The sequence below is a fragment of the Macrotis lagotis genome, chromosome X (genome assembly GCF_037893015.1).
Source record: "Macrotis lagotis isolate mMagLag1 chromosome X, bilby.v1.9.chrom.fasta, whole genome shotgun sequence".
In the NCBI taxonomy this organism is placed as follows: domain Eukaryota; kingdom Metazoa; phylum Chordata; class Mammalia; order Peramelemorphia; family Peramelidae; genus Macrotis; species Macrotis lagotis.
Genome location: NC_133666.1, coordinates 295,421,807 through 295,448,661, shown reverse-complemented (window position 1 = coordinate 295,448,661; position 26,855 = coordinate 295,421,807). Strand labels below are relative to the sequence as shown.

Genomic DNA, 26,855 nt, shown 5'->3' with positions numbered 1-26,855 from the left:
AGGCTATTGACGCTAGATTATTTATTTTACAGAAGAGGAAATTGATGATTACAGAGATTAAATGACCCCAAATCACACAGGAAGTAAATCTCAGAATTGTGCTATGAACCCAGGACTTTTGCTTTGTAGTGTCACTTTTCTTTATACTATACCACTCATTTGTTCTTTTAGATAATGAGGGGAGGGGGGAAACAGAAGGAAAACTCCTAAGCAATCAATCATTTTGAAAACATTCCTGACTTGTACTTTCTTTAGGAGTATCTTTCAGAATAGTTAACTTTATTTAAAATTAATAAGTATTAGAATCTAAAATAATGAATAATAGATTTCAAACTTAGAAATATTTGAAAATGCGCTTTAGCTTTCTTTTTCAAAACACCAGTATGTGAACACAATCTAGAGTCCTGCAGCTGTCATCAAAAAAGATATCTTAATTTCCTTTTTTGCTACCTTCTCGTCCCCACACCCACCACTTTTCTGTTTGAAATTGCCTGTGGTTTTTTTGGTAAAGGAATTTGTTTCCTAAAATTCTCTTAAGCAGGACACACCCATATTCAGAATGAAATTAGTTTACAGTTTGTAAGAGCTAGATTCGCCTCTGAGAGCCTTCAATTTTAAAAGACCAGAGACAGTAGGTAGGGCAATATAATGTGCTTCAGTTTCATTTGTATTTCCACATGAAAATAGAAACAGAAATATATCAAAATAGTTTTTATTGAAATCTTTTGTTTTTACATTATGGGAATTGTCACTTATAGCCTTTCCTTTTCAGAGTTTTTACGTAAAAGAAAAAAGGAAGATTAAACAATTTAGAGAAATTAATTAATACATACAAAAAACCCCATCTCACATTAAAAGCAATGTTTTATACCTGCAACTCATCCCCTCCCACCTCTGCAAAGCAGTGGGGGGGTGTCTTCTCATATTTCATCTTTGGGATTCAAGTTCCTTCATAATTTTGCCACGTTCATTCTCCCCAACCCCAAATCAATCAACAAATATTAAGTACCTACTGTGAACAACGTATAGTGGTAAGCTCTAGTAATCTCAGACATAAATAAAATCATCCCACTCCACCCCCCAATACAATTTAAAGAAATATATATTTTATTTATACATTTAATTTTTTCCCTTCTAAATTCTTCCTTTCCATCTCAATGTCATCTCACAGCAAAGGTTTTTTTTTCTTTTCTTTTTTTTTGGCAAGGCAATGGAGTTGAGTGACTTGCCTAAGGTCACAGAGCTAGGTAATGATCAACTGTCTGAGGCCAAATTCCCACCCAGCTCCTCTGGATTCCAGGGTCAGTGCTCTATCCACTGTGTCCCTTAACTGCCCGCAAAGACATTTCTTTTGACTCTTTGCAACTTTGCAACACTGTTAAGTTAAGCAATGCTATTTTTCAACGTTATTAGTTTGTTAAAGAGTTGCTGATAGTTATCACTAGCCTTCACGCTTTATAATAACAAATTGACATTTCTGAGTAATGCAGCTGCTCAGAAATGTTAAATCTGATTATGTATACTTTCACATTTGAAGAAGTGAAGCTGCAATGAACCATGTCTCCTGTGGGTCACAACTAACACTAATAATATGGAGTTCTAGCTTCCAACCATCCGATGCAACTGTCTTAATATATGAAAAAAGCTGCCTTAGTTGGTTAATGATATTTATTATGCCTAACCATAACTATAGTTCCAACAAATATTCTGGAGTTTTATAAGACATTCCTGGTTTGAAAAAATGAATGTATGCTTTTAAAAGGCTGTATGAAAGAAAATCCCATGTCAGAGAACATGTCAGTTTTTAGAAGTGGATAATAACTTGTCAAATATTTCCTTCGTCTTCTGTCCTTTGTGGTGGAGTCTATAGATTTATCTAATTTTCTTGAATACTGTTTTTGCAATGATCTATTGATATTTTAAAATATACAACCACATCATCATCATTCTCAATGTGCCCCTCCCCAAACATATCCTCCATGCTAAAAAGCCAGTAGTATTCAAACAGGAGGTCTAGTACTTATTGAGAGAAAATAAATTAATTATTGGCCCTCAGGAATAGTTATTTCAACAATCTGAATCCTGATGTCCTTTAATTTTGTTTTCCTTTCTTATAACCATAGTTTATTTTCAATTGACTCAAGATAACTCAGTTTCCTCCCATTTGTCCCACTTTAGGTTTTCCTTTCTCTGTTGGACTTGTTGTTTTACATTGTTTTAAGTTGGGCTTTTCAAATTCCCTTCAGGAACTCTGTGTAGAATTACCTTCCTTTAGTTTACCTTAGTTTCTCTGCTCTTCTGACACCACTGCATGTGACTGTAATCGGATAAAGCCCCTTGCAACTGAATGGATACTGTGCTTCCTAAGAAGCTTTTTGAAACATTATTATGTAGTTTATATTTACACAGAGACTTAACTGTTAGTTCTTTTGCTTTCAGCAATTGTTGAAGTAGCTGGTCGTCTCCCCCCCCCCCCCCCCCCCAATAAGGAAACATTCTAACTAATGAATAGACCCTTTGTTTCTGTTTCTCTGGGATGGATGAGAAATTGTCACCTCTTGATTTTCTGCATCTAAAAGGTTGCTATTCTAGATGATTGGTGCCTTTGTAAGAAATCTACTGTTCTCTCAGAAAGTGCAGATTGATTTTGTACTTGATCTTTTACAGCCATAATGGAAAATCTACTTAATTTGAGGTCCTGTCCTAGATTACTGGGTTTGACTAAAAGAAGAGCTTGAGGGAAACAGAATAAGTGTAGAAAGCTCATTTATTAGTTAAGTCATGCAAGCGCCTTAAAACATCAGCATTTAGAGCAGAGTCTAGGCAAAATTATGAGTGGCTAATATTTATTTATTTTTGGGGAGGTTTTTGCAAGGCAATGGGGTGCCCAAGGTCACACAGCTAGGTAGTTATTAAGTATCTGAGGCAAATTTGAACTCAGGTGCTCCCAACGCTCTATTCATTGCATCACCCTAGCTGCCCTAGGAATTTTCTTCTTTTTAGCAATCTTTTAGTATCCAGTCACCATCATCTGCCCCTTTCTTATTAAAATTCTCTAGAAAGAAGCTGACTTTGACAATTAGTAATTTAGAGTGACTTTAAGTCAACTAAATGATTGATCTGCATATCGACCTGATCAAATCACACCATTGGCTAATTACAATGTTGTGGGTAGCTTCTCTCCAGGCTCTTTCTTCTTGGTCTGTTCTAGCTCACTCTCCTATTCACCTGCATCTATACTGTTTCGTGTAGTGGTTGGCAGTAGGAAGGAGGTAGCCATACTTTGCCACAAACCACCTGAAGGTCCAAGGCGGTCAATTTTATAATTTCTAAGTCACCATCAGTGTGTTTCCTATGGAAACAAATCAGTCAAAATAATCTTTTGTCTTAATTATGAAGCATTTAACAACAAAAATGAAGGTGATAATCGCTACATAATAATCCCCTCATCATTCTGGTGTGCTTTCCCATCAATGTGTCCATGGAGGAGAGTGGGAAGGCAATGCATAGTAATCTGTGAACCATATCATTAGGGGAAGTCAAAGTAAAACTGTTGAAGGTCTTCATGTCCTTTGCCTCAATAGAGAATAGTCTACTTTATGTGTTCTTTCTTCTTCGAGGCCTCTTTACTCTTGCGGAAGTTACTTTTCTACTCTTAGGCTGCTGAAGTGATATTAGACTCTCTTAGCAAATGATAGTCTGAAGCATGGGATCTACTGAATTTACCCAGTTTACTGTCTTGGTTGGCCCCTGAGGAAAAATGAAATTCTCATTGAAAAGCAATTTGTTAACCTTGGGACTGACAAAACTATTTAAATAACATTTCTGGAATTTGAAAGAGTTACTCATAACTCTTTAGTCATAGAGAGAAGTAAAGGGCAATAGAGAACAAGGCAGCCTTTCCTTAGTCACTTTTGAAATAGCAGAGGATTCTGCTTTCCCTAATCAGTTCCTAGCACCAGTTTTCCTCCAATCAGATCAGCTCCTTATATCAATTGAAAAGTCTGTTTTTGGTCAATAGTGCGCTTTGCATCCATCAACTTCTCAGCTCTATTGATGTCTATATTCCATCTTACAGTTTCACATACTGACTTTTCATGCCTCAAATATGAACATCCTCAGGGAGGCTAGGTGGCACAGTGGATAGAGCACTGGCCCTGGAGTCAGGAGTACCTGAGTTCAAATCCAGTCTGAGACACTTAATAATTACCTAGCTGTGTGGCCTTGGGCAAGCCACTTAACCCCATTGCCTTGCAAAAACTTAAAAAAAAAACAAAAGCAAAAAAAAACAATGAATATCCTCATGTATAGTAACTCACACTTCTGTTAGCTTGAGAAATCTCAAAACTACATTTTTTTCAGTTCATAAGAATGGTTAATATACTACTTTCCCATAATTCTGAAACAGTTCTTTGATTTAGTGTTTCTTAGAAGTTAAATTCCATTTCCTAAAAAGCGCTGGGATAAAAGGCATTGCAACCAGAAATCAGTTCCTTTGCCTCAAAAAGGTGCTGCTTTTTCTTACAACTCTCTCTCTCCTTGTTATTTTTCTCTGTTTCTCATACAAATAATTTTCTGACCCTTTCAGTAAATGAAATGTCCATGTAGGAAAGGGTAATTCTACAAATCAGTTAAATACTGCCTAGATTTTAGTCTTTTTGAACTGTTCACAAGCTGTCACTTTAGAAAGTAATGGTTTTAAGTAATTGCCTATAAGGATCCTTAAGTGATCAAGGATATTTTAATGTTTTCTGACTTTGTTTTCATAGATCATTGTTTACTAGGGTCATTTTTAGAACCATAAGCAGAATATAATTCATTCTTCCCTGGTGGTCCAAGAGGAATTTAAAAATGCTTCCTGTCCTGTGATTAGAGGTTTAGAACAATAGAAACATTTATAAAAAGATTCTTTGATGACCTTTTCCATGTAGTTTTAACCATAATTCTGGTGGAAAAAGTACTTTTAATTGAGTAGAAATGAGTGACTCTACACTTTGAGTTAAAATTTATGTCAGCTCATTTAATGGGTTTTGATTGCACTAATTCTGTCTAATTCTGGGGAGGGTCAGTCAGAATTACTGAATGAAACAATTAAAAAGCATGTATTAAATGTCTTTGTGTTATGTTTTTTTATAAAAATGCAAAAGTGAGACAGCCCTTGGCCAATCAGTTTGCATTTTAAAATGCCTATATTATTGATTTTTCTGTAAAAGAGCTTTTTTTACTTTAAAGCATATATAGTAGCAAAGACTAATTAAATTACTAAATAAATCTGAAGATTTGTAACCATCCAATTTTCATGACTCAAACAATTCCATTTAATACTTTAATTCTTCACTAAGAATGTCATTGAAATGTTTTTACAGGTATTTTCAGGAGAGGATATTGATAGGGTCTGGGGTGGGACATCTAATCTAAGTTCTCAGGTTATACAAGAATTTAATGTATCTCATGGGTTACCATTTATCTTTTACCTGTACTTTTCTAGTAACAGAAAAGTTACTGCTTATAAGGCAATCTCTCCTGTCATTTTAGCATTTGTCACTAGCAGCAAGTTTTCCTAGTGAATAGAACTCCTTTGCTGTCACATAGATTAAAACAATCCCTTCCTCCACATGTAGCCTCCAAATACCTGAGAATATTGACCTTCCCTAAAATGCCATTATTATCTTCTCTACCTCAGGCTCCAAACCCCAGAATATCCCAATCTCTTTCACATGGATCCTCTTCTGAGCATACTAGGCTTTATCAGTTAGTTACAATGCCATGTTCCAGATATAGTTTAAACAGTGGTTTATATGTGTGATCACTATGGTTTTTAATGAATTGTGAAGGCCACTCTAGATAATTGTAAAAGAAGTATCTGTAGGCTCTGTATTTAGTGCAGCTTTATTATTTTTAAAAACTTAAATGAAATCTTATTTGCATATATTATTACCTTTTGTATATATATAACACTGTCTTAAGCATGGAGAAGTAAATTGAATCTTGAGGGAACATAAGAGGGGGAGATGAGGAATGGAGAGAAGGCTAGATATCAGAGACAGTGAAAAGGAATAACATACATGATAAAGCATAAATTATAGGAAGTCTTAAAAAAAAGGAAGGGACCAGGTTATGAGGATTTTTGTATTTTCCATGCAATGCTTAGAACAGTGTATTGTACATCCTAGGTACTTGATACATGTCTGAATGAATTCCTGTGAATTCTTAAATGCAAGACAGGGAGTGCTATAATAAGTGCTTCTAAGTGGGCAAAGTCTTTTAGACTGGAGCTGGAATATCAGACTTGCAGTGAGGAAGACTTATCTACCTATGTTCAAATCTGGCTTCAGACCTTTGTTAGCCATGTGATCCTGGACAAGTCACTTCACTTTGATGGCCTCAGTTCCTGAGCTAAAGAAGGTAATAGTAAACCACTGCACTGTTTGCCAAGAATTCCCCAAATGGGATCATGAAGAGTTACACGTGACTCAAATGACTGAACAGCAATTCAAAAATAGACCAACAGAAGTAGAGACTTAAAGATGAGGAAATGAAACTAACATTTTGCAATAATAATATTAATATTATTATTATTAATAATAATAATAATAGAATTGATTTGGTTAGAGAGTTCTACTTTTGCTAGTGAGTAGTGGTAGGACAGTGTTGTTCAGGTAGCCAGAAGTCATAGAGTGGTGACCCTTGAATGTCAGATCAAATAATTATCGAATAAATTAGGTTCTTTTTTAATAGTGACTTTTATCTTCTATAAAATAGATTTTCATTATTGGGGAAAAAAAGATGATTTGCCACCAAGATCCATTTAAATTGAAAGTGCCCCTTGTACATTTAAAAGATGATTCAGGAAATTGGGACAGATCTAAATAACCTGTAAGCTTCTAGTGGCCTGTCCTCTGGCCTTAGCTTTATCTGCTTATCAATTGGTTACAAACTCTAAAGTTAAAGAAACTTTTTTTTCCTAATTTGTAGAAACATGATAAAGTTGTTGTTTTTGTTTTTAAATATAGTTTTATAAAAATGTCAGAAATCTTAAAGATTGTCTGGTTCATCCACTTTTCCTTTTAACAGATAAGAAAATTAAGCCATGGACAAGTTAAAGAATTGCCCAAGTGCTCACTAATACTTAGCAAGTAGCAGAATTTGAGTCTGAACTTGCATTACCTTTTGAAGGCAGGGTTTGTGCCTTAATAAATCTTTTTCCTCTTAGCATGTGGCATAATGCTTTGGTCAATAAAGATAATGGCATTCAATAAACAATTGTTTGCTGAATGACTGTTCCTTTTCTGGGTCAGTTCTTTCTTATAAATATCACATCAATAAACATATTGTTACAACCTTAAAGATAAGAGGATAATTTGAATATAAAGACTATAGTGTTGTAGATTTAGACCTGGAAAGGACCTTAGGTGCCAGTCTTCTTATTTTACAGATAAGGCCCCAAAGTGTTAAGTGACTTGCTATAAAACCACACAGATTGAATTAATGAATAATTTTAAAAATTATTAAACACTTACATGCAAAGCACTTTGCTACCAGAGATGCATGGAGATTGAAAGTTACTTCTTTCTCTCCAGAGGAGGTCACAGTCTAATTGGAGGAGGATCAGTCAAATGGAAAGGCCTGATGGTCATTAGGATTAAGTAGCAAAGCAAATGGTAAACACATCTTCTTTAATATCAATACCATTGCTAAAACCATATCTGGAGAAACATTTGAAAGTCTCTAAGACTTTGGTTGCAAGATATTGTTTTCTGATTGTTCAATAGCTATGTCTGCTGAGAAGGTGGTGGCTTAAGCACTTTTAGAGACAATTACTGTATTTCATTTCCACAATTTCCCTGAATGATAGCTTTGAAGACTAAATTGAATAAAGAGCTTATCATCTGCTGTTTCTTTTGTTTGGGGACTCAGTTGTAGTTTATGGTGATGGGACCTAACATTGCAAATTCATTTTTTTAGAGGGATTGCTGTCCTGGATAATGGCTTCAGGGACCTTATTGGAAATAGAGTGGGTGGTCTAGCGAACAATACCTCAAATCCAGCATGTTTTCCTTTGTGCCTACCACCCTATCTCTTCCCCTTGAGGGAAGCATAAATCATACCCCTAAAATGTAATCTCTTGAAAAGAAAAATATAGATTAAAAATACACATTAAAAAGACATACACTAAAAAATAATATCAGTTATATACTCTGTGCTCAAGTATCATAAAAATGAAATTTAGGAAGAAAGTACATCATATATTACAAACAATGCTGTAGTAAACTCATGAATATTCAAACAAGGAAGAAAATCAGTAGTTTCAAAAGGACAAAATCTGTACCCTACTCTAACTTTCTTTTCAAAATTCCTTTTGAGAATTTTAGGAGTCTTCTTTAGAATTCTAGTGTCTTTCCTTTTTATTTTTTTGTCTTTGCCTTCTCCCTTTATGCATTGTTCTAAAGGTAGACCCAGTGTAATGAGAATTGTGGAACAAATGGAACAGGGATAAATTATTAAGTGCTAGCTACACCAAGCACTATTGGGCATTGGGACCACAAATAATCACTGGTTTAAAAAAGATCACATTCCAACTAATGGAATATATATGTGTGTGTGTGTGGTGTGTGTGTGTGTGTGTGTGTATATATATATATATATATATATATATATATATATATATATATATGTATGTATGTATGTATGTATGTATATGAGAGAGTTCAGCCATATGCTAAATAGAAAGGTCTAGTAGTCCTTAGGGGGCAACAGGCAATGGCAATTCCTGAGTGTCTAGAGATAGCAGAATGTCCTTCATCATATTATATACATTGTAAAGATGCCTTTCTGCTCATTGAAGCTGCCCCTCCTTTTCTCAACTCTCCTTTCACCAGGGTCATGAAGGCCAGTAAAACATAATTAGGCTGATAAGATAGATTGAAGTGAGGTTGGGAAGGACTTTAAATATTGACAATATTCTGTACTACTTATATCAAGTTGGATTTGTCTGTCTTCTGTTTGTCAATTTCTTTTTATGGGTAGACTAAAAGAACAAGATAATGGGGAACATGGCTATAGAAAGCTGCAGATATGATATAATGTTTGTTCTTCATTCTTGAAGAAGACCATGATATCAGAGAGGTGATGTCATGATAAGCATATGAATTGTATTTGAGTGAGAGGGTGCTGAGCAAAGTCACCAGACTCACTTTCTCCTCCAGAGAGGAGTGGTCAGATATGAATAAAGGCAACTGGAGAAGATCCTAGATGTGGGACAATCAGGGTTAAGTGACTTGCCCAAGGTCACACAGCTAATAAGAGTCAAGTGTCTGAATCTGGTTTTGAACTCCCATCCTCTTGACTCCAAGGCCCATCCTATAATCCATTATGCCACCTAGTTGCCCTATTATCCTATCAAAGACTTTCAAGAAACCTTAGTTATGTAATTCTCATGTTAATTCTTTTTCATACATTTAGGATAGATGTTAATACTAAAAGCATCTGTGATTTTCTCCCCCCAGCTAGGGAAGCCTCTAAAATTTTCCTCTATCAGCAAAATTTGAAACAGATCTATACCTATATCAATGATTCCTTGGGCATTTCAGGAGATACATAGAGTTTAAGAAATTTATCCATGTTCACATACCTTAGAGAGTGTCAAAGGTATAATTTATTATTTTTTTTTAGGTTTTTGCAAGGCAATGGGGTTAAGTAGCTTGCCCAAGGTCACAGCTAGGTAATAATTAAGTGTCTAAGGTCACATTTGAACTCAAGTCCTCCTGACTCCAGGGCTGGTGCTCTATCCCCTGTGCCACCTAGCTGCTCCCCAAAGGTATAATTTGAAATCAATCTTTTTGACCCTAAACCTTCTAAACTGTGCTCCCTCAGATACTAATAATGTTAGTATATTTCACTAAAGTCAGAATATAAGGGAAAAGAATGGATTATCTCAGATCACCATCTTCTTATCTCCCTTATTATTATTATATTATCCCATTCCCACTTAGTAGATAGTAAGCTTAGTAATAGATGCTTAGTAAGCATCTATTTAATCAATATTTGTTGAATTGTTGAACTCCAGGGTGGTCTGGTTGACTCATAAAGGGGAAAATTAGCTGTAGTATTATGGAGCTTTTGTTGCTGTTATTAAAATCAATATAAAATGTTTTACTTTTGTATTTCTAGAAAATATATGATAGGGACTTGAAATTCTCTGTGCCTGAATTCAGTGAATGAGAATTGATGGGGCTTGAAGATAATGGAGGAAAAAGGATAGTGGGGGGAAAAGAGGAGAAAGATGGGGAGGGAAGGAAAGAAGGAAGGATTATATGAAGTTGGTTAGTACAATCAAAAAAATAACTGGACCTGAAACTAGGATGACTTGAGTACAAATTTGACTTTAAACACTTAATAGAGAGCCAGCTATTTATCTTTATTTTGCAATTTCCTCACCTATAAAATGGGGATAATTTTATGAGGTAATATTTATAAATTGCTTAGCACAGTACCTGGTTCAGAATAATCAATAAATGCTTGTTTTATCTCCAAGTGGAGAAGAGAGTGGAAGGCAAAAGCATTAATAGTCATTGGGTTGAGGGCTGGACCAAAAAAGAAACTGAGAGGAAAAAATATGAATAGAGAGGTAAAAAATGTAGGTGGAGACTACATTATATGGGTATTAATTATCATTGAGTGAGAGAGCAAGGGAGGTGAGGATGAAATGGATTAGGAGTAGGATAGAACAACAGGCAATTTAGAGGTTTAGTCTAGAGAAGGGACTTAGTGAAAGGCAGAGGAAACAGTGCCAAGAGAGGAAGAAGTGGGCATAGAGTGACAACTATTAGTTGTATTAGTTGATTGAAAAAAGGAAGGAGACATGAAAAAGGGGTAGTCTAAAGAGTTGACTGGAAAGAAATTTAAAGGTTTTTAGGGCAAGTACAAGGATTGTATATGCAATATAGGTGATTCAGTGGTCTATACAACAACATCATCTCTTTAGTTAACTTCAGTTAAGCATTGAAAATATTGTATACTTGACTGTGCAAATATTTTGTAGGTTTTAGCTTGTAATATAGACTTTAGAATATAGAGAGTAAAATGTGAATATGAGGTTGGGAAATGGTTAACACAGTTAACACAGTGACACCCATTCACAGGAAAGACTTGCTTAGCACCATAAGGGAATAAGAACAGGCTTCTCTGCCAATATAGTCTCCCATGTTTTCTTGCTACTGGTAGTCTACTGCAGCTGGTAGTGATGAAGAGTAGTTCAATCTTTTTTATCAGGAGAGTCCCAAGGATAGGAGGAAAGAGCAAAACATGGTGACAGTCACATTCCTGATAAGTAGAATTCTGAATTAGAAACAGTATTTGACAGTTTTAAGAACTCTTCTCCATCATCTACTTCAAATCCCTATTTTACAAATGAGAAAATTGTGACCCAGAGAAGTGAAAGGACTTGGAATGCACTTTTTGAAGAAGTTATTTCAGTTTCACAGTAGACTAAGTTGATTTTAGGACCATGAACTAATAATTGTAATTATTTGGGGATTAATTTTTGGACTGGGACTAATAATTGTGTTTATTTTATTTTTAAAATAAATTAAATTATTTTAAAATAATTTCATAATTGTATTTATAGGGGCAAAATGTTCTGATGTCCAAACAACCAATAAGAAAGAAACTTTTGAAATATGATAATGTACTTGAATGGAGACTTCCTGTACTTTAGTGTTATTTATTCTTAAGTCTTTTTTTTTTTTTGCAAGGCAAATGGGGTTAAGTGGCTTGCCCAAGGCCACACAGCTAGGTAATTAAGTGTCTGAGACCGGATTTGAACCCAGGTACTCCTGACTCCAGGGCCAGTGTTTTATCCACTGCACCACCTAGCGGCCCCTATTCTTAAGTCTTCTGATGAAGAATTTGAAAATAAAAAAATGGACTGAGAAGCAGAAAAACATAAAACAGACCAAGCCAATATTTTCTATCCTTGAACAAGCCAATATATATAAAATGCAGCCCTTGAGTGAGAAATGATTTAATCACCTGAGCCACCTTAGTTAAATATTTAGTTCTTATGAAGTCACAACCAGGGACTAAAATGTCATGCAATGATTTTATGAAAGTAATAAAATGCTTCAGAAAGTACAGAAATTCAGCTTGGGTCTATATCTGATAAATTGTTATGATAGTCACACATCTTGTAACGTGCTTCATTACAGTATGAGGGTCATTCCTTATCTTTAACTTTTTTACTTTCAGGAAATCAAGATAAGACCAATATACTCCAGTTCATGGTGTATGAATAAATTGTATTTAGTTTCTTATTCATGGAGAGATTTTTTTTTAGCGTTTTTTCTTTTTTTATTTGTTTGGTTTTTAGGTTTTTGCAAGGCAAATGGGGTTAAGTGGCTTGCCCAAGGCCACACAGCTGGGTAACTTTAAGTGTCTAAGTCTGGATTTGAACTCAGGTACTCCTCTGACTCCAGGGCCGGTCCTCTATCCACTGTGCCACCTAGCCACCCCCATGGAGAGATATCTAACTATGTTTCCTTTCTTTTCCCCTCTCTGGAGAATAACCCAAAATATTACATGAGAAAATACCTGCATATAATGAAAATAAAAATAAACTGAGGGATTAGAACACCCCAGGTCCCAAATTTATTGTGTCAGTTATAAGCATCAGAGGATTTTAACTAGACTATTGTCAGACTCTAAGTGAAGATTTATATTAAATTCAATTTAAAAAATATTAAATGCTTATTATATGCCATAAACTGTACTAAGTGCTGGGAATATAAAGACAAAAATGAAACGTCCCTACTTTGAAAGAGCGCATACCTAAGTTAATTTGCTTATTCTGTGCCAGAATGATCAAACTACCAAAGAGTCATTTTATTTTGCTAGAAATAAGTAACATAATTAATTTGAATAAAGGGTCAAGAATATCAATGAAAAAATGTGAAGGAAGGCAGCTTAGCCACATTCCATTTTATTGTATTTTAGTTTTTAGTTTTTGCAAGGCTATGGGGTTAAGTGGCTTGCCCAAGGTCATACAGCTAGGTAATTATTAAGTGGATGAGGCCAGATTTGATCTCAGGTACTCCTGACTCCAGGGCTTGGTGTGCTCCATCTACTGCACCACCTAGCTGCCTGCGTACTTCATTTTAGATTACATTATGGCAATAATCATCAAAAAAATCTAGAACTGGATAAGAAATTTAATGGTATAGTGGAATAGTCTAGGTGCCTTGTATACAGTAGTAAATGATGAGAGTAATTTAGTATTTGATAAACTCAAAGATTCAAGCTTTTGGGACAAAAGTTCACTAATTGACAAAAATCACTGGGAAAATTGTAAAGCAGTTGGACAGAAACTAGCTATAGCCCAACACCTCACACTGCATGCCAAAATAAGGTCAAAATACATAAAGCATGATATAAGAAAATTAGGAGAACATGGACAATTTTACTTGACTTTTCTATTAATAATTGAAGACTTTATGAACAAATAAGAAATAAAGTTTTGTCAAATAAAATGTATAGATTTGATTACATTAAATATAACATTTTTTTCATAAATAAAACCAATGCTGTCAAACATTAAAGGGAAATCAGGAAACAGGTGGAGGGGAGTGGGGGGATTTTATAGCAAGTGTCTCTGATAAAGGCCTCATTTCTCAAATACCTAGGGAATTAAATCATTTCTAAAAATAAGTCATACCTGAAAGGATGAATGGTTGAAGGATGTGAATAAACAGTTTTTCAGAAGAAGAAAAAAATCAAACTATGTATGTATGTATGTATGTATCTATTTATCTATCTATATTTGGAAAAATTCTGTAAATCACTATTGATTAGAGAAATACAAATTTAAACAATTCTGAGGTACCACCTCATATTTAAAAGACTAACATAATAGAAAAAGGGAAATGACAACTACTGGTGGAATGTGGAAAAACTGGGTCATTAATGCAATTTTGGTGGAATTGTGAATTAGTACATTTATTCTGTTCTTTGGTGTTTTTTTTAATGACACAATGGGGTTAAGTGACTTGCCCAAGATCACACAGCTTCTTAGTATCAAGTATCTGAGGGCAGATTTGAACTCAGATCCTCTTGACTTCAGGACCACTGCTCTATTCACTGTGCCACTTAGCAGCCTCCAAATCTACCTATTCTGGAGAACACTTTGGATCTATATTCAGAGGGCAAAAAACTGCAAACTCTTTAACCTACCTATGTCAGTACTTGATTTTTATATCAAAGTAATCAAAGAAAAAGGAAAAGGACCTATATCTAGAAAAAATTTATATCAGCTCTTTTTGTTGTGATAAAGAATTAGAAATCAAGCAGTTGGTCATCAATTGGAAGTGGTTGAACAAGTTGTTGTCGATGATTGCAATGTAATACTGTTGTTCTATAAGAAATGATGAGCAGGATGGTTTCAGTAGAAAACCATGGAAGAACTATATAAATAAATACAAAGTGAAGTAAATAGAACCAGGAGAACATTGCATATAGCAATGGCAATATTGTAATGATGATCAGCCATGAAAGGGTTAGCTTCTTTGATCTATAAAATGATTCAAGATAATTCCAAAGGACTTATGATGAAAAAAATGCTGATAATTTCCAAAGGAGAAGTGATGGAGTTGATGCATAATTTTTAAAAATTTTATTTTTCTTGCTTTTTTTTTAAATTTTTGCATCCTGGCTGATTTGGAGTTATGACTGGCATGATTTTTTTTTAGGTTTTTGCAAGGCAATGGGGTTAAGTGGCTTGCCCTGTTGAACCCAAAGAGGGAGGAGACCAGAGTTTGATAAGTGTGGAGATTTTTATTCCTGGGATGGAATACCCAAATCAGACAGTACCTGAGTGTTCAGGGGATAGGGTTTTTATAGTGTTTTGGGGGGGATACTGAGAGCAGGCAGGATACAGAAGCAAAGATCATCTTATCATATGTAAATATGGGGTCTTTGTTTGAACATATTTCCTGAGATGGGGGAAGTCACATATTCATGAGCTTCCCACAGGTTGGAGGAATTTACTATCATATTGTTCTAGCCACACCTGGGGAAGGGGGAGGCAGTCCTGGAATTTAACAGATACAGCAAGATAATTAGGCTGATGAGTATGCTTTGTAATTCTTCAAACAGTTTTATGGTATATCCTGGATCCCCAGGTCAAGTACTTGAGTACTTATCATTTTCAGACCCCAAGGCACCTGGCCAAATTTATATTTCTAAGGAATTCCTTAGGGCCCAGAGGATGTTGGGACCCCATTCCATACAGGAATTTCACAAACACTGGTACTGTACTTCACCCAAGGCCACACAGCTAGGTAATTATTAAGTGTCTGAGGCTCGATTTGAACTCAGGTAGTCCTACCTGACTCCAAAGCTGGTGCTCTAACCACTGCACCAACTAACCACCCCTATGTTTGGCAAGATTTTAATGTATATTTGGTATCCATTGCTTGCCTTTTCAGTGATTAGCGGAGGGAGTAGTGGGAGGGAGAGAACTTGGAACCAAAATTGAAAAAGCATTAATTAAATTAAATTTAATTAATTAAAATATTTACAACTGGAACTTTTCAATGTACAGTTACATAACTAAATACAAAGTATATACATGCACACTCACAGACAGAAAAATATTGTGGTATAAAATAATTTAGTAACTTGGGGAGGATAACTAAAAAGTGGTGGAAGCCCATACATCCCTTTTTATCTTATTGACTCATATCTGTGTCCTCCTGTAATTCCTTCACAAGATAGCTAACTGATAGGAGAAATTCTTTTATTTTATGGTATAACTTTTGAGATTTCTTATTCTCTTGTTCCATGACCAGCCCATTACTGGACACGCACCTCTTAGATCAGGAGTTTGGAGTAAGAGCATCAGTCAGTCAATCAGAGAGTATTAGTTACTATGCTAGGTGTTAGGGATACAAGCATAAAGAATGAAGCAATCCCTATTATCAATAAACTTGCTTTTTGATGGAAGAGACAAAGAGTTCATATAAGAAATATATATCTGAGTTCAAATCTTGTCTTTGACATTTTCAAAACCTTTGTTACCTTTTGATGGATTTTTGTCCTTCATAACTGAAGAACATCATGATTTTAAATGAATGCTGGTGTGACTTGCCCATTATGTTGATTCTAGTGAGGGGAATATTGTACAAAGGCATTTTCTCACTCCCTTTTCCAGAATTGTTATCATAGGAAACAGGACTCTGGTGATGGCTTGGATTTTGTGGGAGCCCTTGGCTTTAGGATGTGGCAAGTCATTTAACTACTATAGTCAGGTTCCAGATTTCTAAAATAAGGAAGTTTTACTTATATAGGATATCCCTTATGGATTTATATCTATAATCCATTGATATTACTTGGATTCATTCATTACAATATACTAAAGCCATTTTAGACTCAATAAAAATCATAATAGAAACATATCTCTAAAAAAAGATTAGATAGCATTTTGTTTTCTTTTTCTTTTAAATTTTTGTATAATATGATATCTTATTTCAATTCAGTTTGTTATTCTGGTATCCTAACTAAATACAGGGGGATTATATGGGCTAGATTGATGTTTCCTTGGGACATGATGGGCTAGGGATTGTGGAGACAGAGATAGATTCTTCTTGGGGATGATGATGTTATCTTTAGTAATGACATCTTATGGCATTTTCAGGTTTTCTGGTAAAGTAGATTCATTGTTGAAAAAGTTTTCAAGGTCTGTGACCTGGGCTATTTCATATATATGAAATGTGACCTTCATGGGGGGGGGTTGTTAAATGAGTGTTGGATTTATCTAATTTTTCACTTTTTTTTTCATTTTTTTCTTTTATTCAAGTCTTGTACAAAATGACTAAAAAGGAAATATTTTACATGATTGCATAAATCTATATCTGATTACTTGGCCTCTTTTAGTGAGTTGGGAGGAATTGGAGGGAAGGAAAGGTTGTTAAAATTTGGAACTCAAAACTGTAAGGAGAAAAAAGTAAGAAAAATGTTTTTGCATGTAATTGGAAGAAAATATATTAGATTAAAAAATAAATGAGGCTTTGATCACTGATGAATTGAAGTGAGATCCAAAAAGGGCAATTTATGTTTTTATTTAAAAACTTAAGAGCATATCTGTAACTTAATTTCTCTGGTACTAATGAGGCAGCTTGAGTTAAATGTATGCATAATACTGATGACTCTTAAGAGTCCTAGACTTTCTAGAATTATAATAGTCACAGGTAAGGGAAAGCCTCACTTGTCAATTTGTCACAGCAGTTTCCCCTGGGTCCAAGATTGAATTCATGTCAGGTAGTGTGATGGGCTGGGTTATCTCTTCACTGAAGATCGTTTGTCTGCATTAGTTTTTAAAGTTAAGACATTGTTTCTCTTGTTCTTTTTCCCCTAAACAGGGAGAATCACGAATCCTCAGAGTGAAAGTTGTTTCTGGTATTGATCTTGCTAAGAAAGACATCTTTGGAGCAAGGTATGTGCTATTTTTAATCATTCAAAAAAGCACGGAAAAACCAAAGTCAAAAGAAGAGACAAGGGAGGGGGAGAAGTTATATTTTCTCTTTACTTGTGAAGTGCTTCTGAAAAGTTCCATAGTTTGCGGTGTAGTGAAGTACAACTGAGCTTCCTGCAGCTGTACCTTTTAAATGGTGTTTGTGAGTGTTTGGGGCTCTGACTTGGGGGAATGCCAACAGGAATATGGCTGTTATACATGTTTCTTATTAATGTGAAAATGTTGCCATTATGAAAAAGAATTATGTTTGATGTTAGAAGTATTTGAAGTAAAATATGTTTGGAGCTATTGTTATTTTAGTTTATTTTGCCAGAAGTTTTCCTAAAAGAATTTTGAAGGAGGAGTAGGGAGTATGACTTGTAATATTCATCTGCTTTTTATTGAATAGATCTGCATAATTAGTATGTGTCTTTTAATCTAGTGGATTAAATAAGCTAAACTAAAGGTAAAAAATAATTGGGTCTGATTTGCATTAGATCTAACCAGTTTTCATAGAACATAGTATTTTATCTTTTTTAAAAACTTTGAAGAAACCTTAGGGATGATCCATTTCTGAAAAAAAAATTAGATGAAGAGATGGAGAAGTTAATCTAATTTAACTAGCAAGTTTATATTAACTTGTTCAAGTTACTGTAGAAGACTTCGAATAATCAGGAAAAGTTTTAATTTGATGTAATAGAGGAAATGGGTATCAATTAAAGTTTTTTGAATGAAGAGCATTTGATGTTCTATTAAATGAAACATTGCCAGGTTAATCTTCTTTAAAAAATTTTTTTTGTTTGTTTTTTGCAAGGCAGTGGGGTTAAGTGACTTGCTCCAGGTCACACAGATAGGTAATTATTAAGTCTCTGAGGTCAGATTTGAATCCAGGTTCTCCTGACTCCAGGGCCAGTGCTCTATTCACTGTGCCACCTAGCTGCCCCAATCTTACTGAAATTTTGATTTTATCATATCTTTTCTCTTTTCTTATCCTTGTTCATATCAATTAAGATTCCAAATCTACATCCAAGCACTAGAACCCTGAAGCTCTATTAATTATAACTGCTGGACTCCCTACATCCCCAGCATCCTATGCACTGCTGCCAAAGTCATTTCTTTTTCATTTATATAGTTATTTATTTTTTCCAATTTCATGTAAAAATAGTTTTCACCATTCAATTTGTAAAATTTTCTCCCTCCCCAAGGTAGCAAGCAATCTAAAATAGGTTATATATGCACAATCATGTTACACATATTTCTGTATTAGTCATGCTATGAAAGGAGAATCAGAATAAGAGGGAAAAACCATAAGAAAGAATGAAAAAAACAAGAAACAAATTTTAAAAAGTAAAAATAGTATGCTTTGGTTTACATTCAGATTCCACAGTTCTTTCTGTGGATGTGCATAGTATTTTCTATCACAAGTCTTTTAGAATTGTCAAATTAATTTTCTTTAACTACATATCTGATCATCTAATTCCTCTCCTCATTCATCTGTCTTTTGAACATGGGACCTGGTGTCAGGATAACCTAATTTAAAATCCTGTGTCAGACACTTAGTAGCTGTGTTTATCTGGGCAAATGGCTTATGCCCTATTTGCCTCAGTTTCTGTGTCTGTTAAATGGGAATAACTGCATCTATCTCCCAGGGTTGTTGTGATGCTAAAATGAGATAGTATTTACAAAGTACTTTACAAATCTCAAATACTAAACTAGCTATTTTCAACACCATCATCCTCATCATCATCTTCAAAGATAAAATAAAACTCGTGACTTTTGAAGCCCTTCGTAGCCTGTTCCCAACTAATTATTACCGCTTCATTTGATATTACTCCTTCCTGTATTCTTGATGGTCAGACAACTGTTTTAACTTCTTTATATAGTTATGTATAAATGTATATATCACTGTATATTTTTTTTTAGGTTTTTGCAAGGCAAACGGGGTTAAGTGGCTTGCCCAAGGCCACACAACTAGGTTCACTGTATATTTTCTATAGACAATGATATTGATTCACTTTTTGTGTCTCAAATGAAGAAGGATGCTCTGTTACAGGATTTTAAAAAAAGCAAAACTATACATACTATATGAAGAGGTCATAGAAACTTCAGAGATCAACCATAAAAAAAGTATTGCAGTAATTTGAGATATATTGGTCCTGCCAAACAATATATTAATTAGTCTCTACCAAAAAAAGAAAGAAAGAAACAGCAAACAAACAATATGACCTGACAAGTGATTGGATGTAGTGGATGAAAGAAATGATAGAGAGGAGACTTATAGATTTTGACTGGGAGGTTGGCAACACCTTTCCTAATACTAGAGAAGTCAGCAAGAAGGAAGGATTTTGGGAGGAAGAGATTGGCTAAAGGTGGACAAATAAATCTGAGAATCATCTATATGATGATGATAATGATGATGATGATGATGATAATAGTTGAATAATAATATAATGATATAATAGAAAATAATAGTTTAAACCATAAGAGCTGATAAATTCATGAAGTGAAATAGAGTAGAGGGAGAAGAAAAGAGAATAGTGCATAATAATAATAATAATATAATAAAATTTTATACCATTATCCAATATATAGGTGAAAAAATCTTATACATTCCACAGTCAATCAGAAATTTCTGGATCTGTGGTTTCCACATTTTGGAGAACAGGGTGGTGAAGCTCATAAAGATAAAGCATCATACAAGAACTGAACATCAGAATAGCCTCATGTGGTTTGTGTTTGTGAGAGAGATAAAAGCTCATCTCCATAAAAATATATATATATATATATATATATATATGTAGAGAGAGAGAGAGATTGTAAGAATTTGTAATTAGTATAATTAGCAAGTCAAGAGGAGAGAGAGTAATTGATCATAATTAGATTGCCTTTTTCTTAGAAATTAATCTCTAATTGAGATAACAAATTATTTATGAATAGAAAGTAAAATGCAAAGACATGTGTTTTTATCTTGATCAAGTCATTTGGTTAGTATTTGATACTAAGGATATCATGATTGTTGACTCAATCCTCCCTAGAACAGATCAATAACTTTTGGAAGGCATCGTGGTACAGTGGAAACCATGTTAAATTTGCAATGTGAAGCCTTGAGTTGGTTTGACTTGGATTTACTTCCTATTTAATATTGAACCAGATACTTAATAATTTTTAGTTTCCTCATTTATAAAATGAAGAAGTTGAACTAGATGACCTCTCGGGTCCCTTTGCAATCTTAGCCTAATTTCTCTGAATGATTCCTCCTTTCTAAAAAGAAAGTATTAGGATCAACTTATCTTAAAGATTGAACTTTCTGTGATTTCATATTATTAGAGAAGAATATTTTTATGGGAAAAAACCTTTGATTAAATTTTATGTTATGTTTGTCCTACTCTGTTACATACTCTTGTTTGATTAACCCCTGATTTTATCCTACTAGGTATCATTGTTCAACTGTTGGCAAAACTCATTAATTGTCCTCCCAAAATTTGTGAACTTGTGAAAGTTAACTTTCATGTTTGGCTCTATGGTTAGTGGAGATAGACTCAGTGCTTTGATAAATAATATAAATATGGGGATTGAAGTAGGCATGAATAATGGACAGATTTATTTTGACTTTTTTATTCTAAAGTTTTAAAGTTAAGCAAAAATAAAATCTCTTTTGATCTTGGATTCCTGGATAAGACATACTATTATTGTTGTCTGTATATCATGCTAGGAATTTATTCATCCATTATTTATGAAACATCTACAAGAGTCATCCACTTAAAAGTATAATCTTTTAATGAGGAAGGGGGTATCACTGCAGGAGAAGGTAGATGGCATTTCCCTGTAAGTATGCATCTCTGATTTTGTAATGGTAATCTAAAGAAATTGAAGTCATTTGGCATAAGTATATTGTGTGGTTAACTATAATGCAACATTTTTTGGTGAGGGTACAGATCTATGAGTCCATTAACTTTGGAGAATTCCCTATATAGAATCTTGTCTCCATTGATGCTAATTGGTAATCTTGGCATATTGAATGAGACTCAATGATTCCTCCATGATCACAAAGTCAATATGTTGAAGAGGCAGGACTTGAACCCAAATCTTTACATAGAGTACAAGACCAGTTCTCTATTAATTGTGTTATTTCCTGTCTCAGTGGAACAGATCTGTTCCATATAATGAAAGATATCTGTCAATTTTTGAAAAATGGATTAATTACCTATATAACTATATATTTTTTTATTTTGATTTTTTTTTCAAGGCAATGGGGTTAAGTGGCTTGCCCAAGGCCACACGGCCTAGGTAATTATTATGTGTTTAAGGTCGGATTTGAACCCAGATACTTCTGACTCCAAGGCCGGTGCTCTATCCACTGTGCCACCTAGCCCCCCCCCCCCCATATAACTATAGAATCTTTTTGTATGTACACTATACCCAGTGACACATGCAGATTCATTCAGAGAAATTCATTTTCCTTTCCTCAAGCCTGGTGTCATCTTCTCTTGGTTTGACTCATATTAAGAATTATTGAAACTTTTGGAAGAAGGGTAAGATCAAGACTGATAAGTAGGAATTGGGGCATGAACACACTATTGGTGAAGTTGTGAATTGATTCGACTGTTTTGGAGAGCAATTTGGAATTGAGTCCAGAGGACAATCAAGCTTTATATATTCTTTGATATCAAAACCACTTCTAGGTCAGTATCCCAAAGATATCTTAAAAGAAAGGGAAAGGGATTTACCTTTACAAAAAATATTTATAGCTGTTATTTTTTAAGGCAAAGACTTGGAAATTGAGGTGAATGCCCATCAATTGGGGAATAGTTGAACAAATTGTGGTATATGAATATAATGGGATATTCTTGTGTAGTTAGGTAGGAAGAGCATATAAGAATTCCAGATCAGAAACAGATAAAGAACATGGGATCTTGTGAACCCATTGTCCAGCTTTAGTCTATCTCTAGACCTCTAATCTCACAGCTCCTCCTGCCTCTTGGGCACATCATCCTGGACATCTTGCAGATAGCTTCAACTCAACATGTCAGAAAACAAAACTCATTATTTTTCCTCCCAAAATTTGTGAACTTGTGCAAGTTAGCTTTCATGTTTGGCTGCATGGTTAGTGGAGAAAGCCTCAGTGCTTTGATAAATAATTCTATTACAGACAATACCAAGTTGCCATATTATATATGAACAGATGGTCTTAAAGTGTTAAGTTTGGGCATTTATGGGCAGAGATCACAGGAAGAGGGATGAGAAGCTGGGATGGGACAGACAGATACTCAAGGACTGGACCCAGGAAGGGTTGTGAGATGGTGTCATAAATCAGACAGATAGGCTGGCAGTGAGTTTATTGGTACTTAAAGTTAATCCACCAGAAATCATGTGATCAGTTAAAATGAAAAGAAGTTAGTAATGAAAGAGATGTTGAAACTAAGCCAGTTTCTCCCTCAGATAAGAAACTTCCTATAGTAGTAAATCAAAGGATTACTGCCTAGGATCTGAAGGCAAATTCTGGTGAGATGATAGGGTGGTATAGCCTTTTGGTGTTTGAATCTGGATAAATCATTGAGTTTCTCTATATGTCATTGTACATAATTAATAACCCAGGTTTCCCTCTTTAACACTGAGTGATTACAATGAAGATTTCTACACTATTCAAATAATTGCCCAGATCCCTTACCTGACCTTTTCTGAAGAGTTTTACCTTTAATTTTAACTGGAGGGAATGTTTAATAGTAAATTTGGGGAAAAGAAGAAAGGTAGACAATAATGAAATAACAGAATCAAATAGTCATAGATGACTCTTTCAAAGTTTCTCTTTCACAAATTAAAAATACTAAATAGGCTTTTGGGATCATAGTTTTAGAGATGAAAAGGACCTTAAAGTCCCAACATCTCACAAATGATGATACTGAAGCATTAAGAAATTAGGTGACTTTCTCAAAATCAGACAGCTATTGAGTGTCTTTGTTTTTAGTGTAACATACTGTCATTCAAAACTTGGAGAGAAGAGTATACAAAATGCTGGTGTTAGTTCAAAAATGAACTTAATCAATAGGTTAGTTTTGAAGATTTACCCTAAAGAATTTGGGGGCCTAAGTTCTAATTTTTTTATATGATTCTATTTCCTATGTGAACCTTGGACAAATCATTTAACTTCCCTGTTACTCAGTTTTCCTGCAAGTAAAATGAAAGGGTTAGATCAAATGATGTCTTTACCTCTGCCTATATTCCTGTTAGATCAGATGAGGAAGAAAGACATATCTTAAAATCAATACATTTACATTTAATGGTATTACATTTTTTCCCATGGTACTTAGACTGTTTACCATGCTTTTTTTCATAGGGTCATAGGCCTTACTGTTAAAAGGGACCACAGAGATCATTTGAACCCAAGGATCCATTTATTTATGTAGTTGAGAGCTAGAGCTTAAGGTAATACCCAAATTAAAGAAACCTGTTAAGAGTCAAGTTTGATTCAGTGTATGTCTTTTTACTAAACTAAAAATTTAGGTGGTTTCTGTATACATGTGTTCTTTCTCCCTAGTGGGGTTGTAGGTTTATAAACAGCAGAGGATGTATGTGTCTCTTATGTTTTTTAAAAACTTTTCACCTTCCCACTATTTCCCTCCTACTCCTACCTCAAAAGTATAGTATAATGTACAAATACTTATCTGAAGGTTATTTATTAACTTCAGCCATATGAAAGTAGGCAAGTGGCTCAGTTGCTTTGGTGAAGTTACAGACATTGTACAATCTTCATTTCCTCATTTATAAAACAAGAGGCTAGCACTATCCGAGTTTTCAGCTTTTTCAGACTTTAAGACCTCTGAGCAAACAAAAATAGTTCCTTATCTTTGACATGCAAGACCCATGCCCTTTGCCAATTTAGCTACTTAAAATTTCATTTATTTTTATTTTAGATATAGTTGTAATAAACATGATCTTCCAGTCCATAGCAATATAGAATAGAAGCTATTTCTCCCATTGAAAAATCATTACCCAGAGCTATATAAAATAAATTGATCTATTTGGAGAAATCGATTTTTTTCCCCTAAAAGTAACTGGACTTGGAGTCAGGAAGACCTGTGTTCAAATTTTGAGGATGTAGTTTACTATTTACCTCTAAGCATGTTATTTAACCTATCTCAGCATCTGTTTTTATCATCTGTAAAATGAAAATATGCCACAGAATTGTTGTGGAGATCAAATTGTGGAGATAAATTACATATACTGCTCTGCAAACCTTAAAGTACTCTAGAAATTCTGTTATTTTATTTCTTGGTAGACCTAAATTGTATTCTAACTGGGTTTCCTCCCCTTAAATAATGACAAAACAAATTGTGGTATTTAAATGAGAGGAAATATTATTTACCATAAGAAATGATGAACTGGATACTTTCAGAAGGAACTGGGAAAATATCTCAATTTTTCAATTAAAATTTTTAGGTGAGAAGACCTAGGTTAGGAGAACATTATAGATATTATATTTTATTATTTTGTTTTATTTAAGGCAATGGGATTAAATGACTTGCTGAAGGTCACACAGCCAGGCACTTATTAAGTATCTTAGGCTGGATTTGAACTCAGGTCCTTCTGACTCCAGGGCCAGTGCTCTATCCACTGAGAACATTATAGATAAAGACCAATTTTGAAAGACATCGTGATTAAGCTATGAATTAAAAAAAAAATCAAAATGAAACATCCCATTCACATCCTGGGATAGAAAGAAAAATAATGAATCTCTACATTGACACACATTTTCAAATGTCTGAATGTAGAATAGGAAGGCAATTTTATTTTGCTGGACTAAATAGTTTGTATATTCTCAGTGGGAGATAGGGACAGTGGGAAAAATTTTAAAAATAATTATTCCTCCAAAAATAGAAATTATAGAGAACATTATCAATTGTGAGGGAAGAAAATTGACTTTTCAGGATAGATGAGGGGACTAGAGAAATGAGTTCCTTTTGTTTGCTTCTCTGCTTTATTTTTCTTTTAAAAAAGTCTTACAGCTCAGAGACATCACTATCCCATGAGATCTTCTACCCCTACTGCCCTACACCATCAAGTTTTCTTATATGTGACAAAACCTATGAACCAGTTCTGAAATATCATGTTAAAGCCTTTTGCTGAGGGGGTAACTCCAAGAGATGCTTTTCCATAACTCACCATGCATAACTCTTTCCAAACCTTTGGGATGCAGGAGAAGAAATAAAAAGTTTACCACTGAGGTCCATATCTCTAAGAGACCCAGAGCAGGTATTGATGCAAGGACTCAGTGGGAGCAGGGAAGGCTAACAGCAGCAATTTTCATCATGGATAGATTCGGAACTAAAAATTCCTTTTCCAGGACAAGAAATGAGACATTTGGGAAATGTTGGGTAGAGGGGAGAGGTACACCAGGACACAAGGTTTTGTAAAGGGGAGGAGAAAGCCTGCTGGGGACACCAGATGCAGCTGTTTAAGGGGGGGCGGGTAAACCAGGGGCAGTGGAAATCTGGCCTCAGACACTTTCTGGTTGACTCTGGACAAGTCACTTAATTCTATTAACTTCAGCTCCCTTCTCTAAAATGAACTGGAGAAGGAAATAACAAACCACTCCAATATTTTTGCCAAGAAAATCCAAGTGGGGTCACATGACTGAAACAACTGAACAATAGCAAAAATCAGATGCCAATCTTGATTTTTTTCTTCCTCTCTTTTGAGGGTCCTTTAAATTTTGATGCTATGTGGGCAGAGCCCCAGAAAGAATCCTGGACTTATGTATGCTCCAGTCTTTGTTCATTTGGTCCATAGTTTAGCAACTGCTCCCACTTTTGCTGCTGGTGGGGAAGCTTAAGCTGTATCTCTAAAAGTGAGAACATGATTATAGGCTGCTTTCAGGTTTGATGTAAGTCAGATGTTTGGGGAAAGCATGGCCTTTATTTGGATTAATAAAATACAAGGATCTTGTTTCTAGATGCCTGCACACTGCCAACTGCTGCTGTCGATCGTTGATTGTCAATGGGGGAAAGGACAGATAGGGAGTCAGAACAAAAAGGCAGAAAAAGAACTTGAAAAGCTTGACAGACTGGAGTCATAGATAGTTACCATGCTATGAATAGCACAGTATATAATATGTATTATAATACATATGAAGGCAAACCCCTTCCTTTAGTATCTCCTTGAGGCTTCAGTTTACTATTATGGTAGACAATAATGTGTCTCCCTCCATTCTTCTTTGTTTTGCCTTGACTTGAACACTTTCTCTCTTTTTCCTTGCTTGGCACTTCCCTTTCCCCCCTTTTTGGCCTCTATCCCTGCTCTTTCCCTTTGTATCTGTTTTGGGTTCATTCAATAAAAAACAGAACAAATAGCTGCTCAC

The 26,855-nt window shown here is 34.7% G+C and overlaps 1 protein-coding gene across 5 annotated transcripts in view; it reads left to right on the top strand.

The window, feature by feature from the left end:
- Positions 1-26,855, top strand: part of NEDD4L (NEDD4 like E3 ubiquitin protein ligase) — a 448,524-nt gene that overhangs the window by 109,859 nt on the left and 311,810 nt on the right. For all 5 annotated transcript variants that reach the window (XM_074207342.1, XM_074207347.1, XM_074207343.1 and 2 more), the window contains exon 2: positions 17,409-17,482. In XM_074207342.1, coding sequence (XP_074063443.1) covers positions 17,409-17,482 — 74 coding nt within the window. The remainder of the gene's footprint in view (positions 1-17,408; positions 17,483-26,855) is intronic.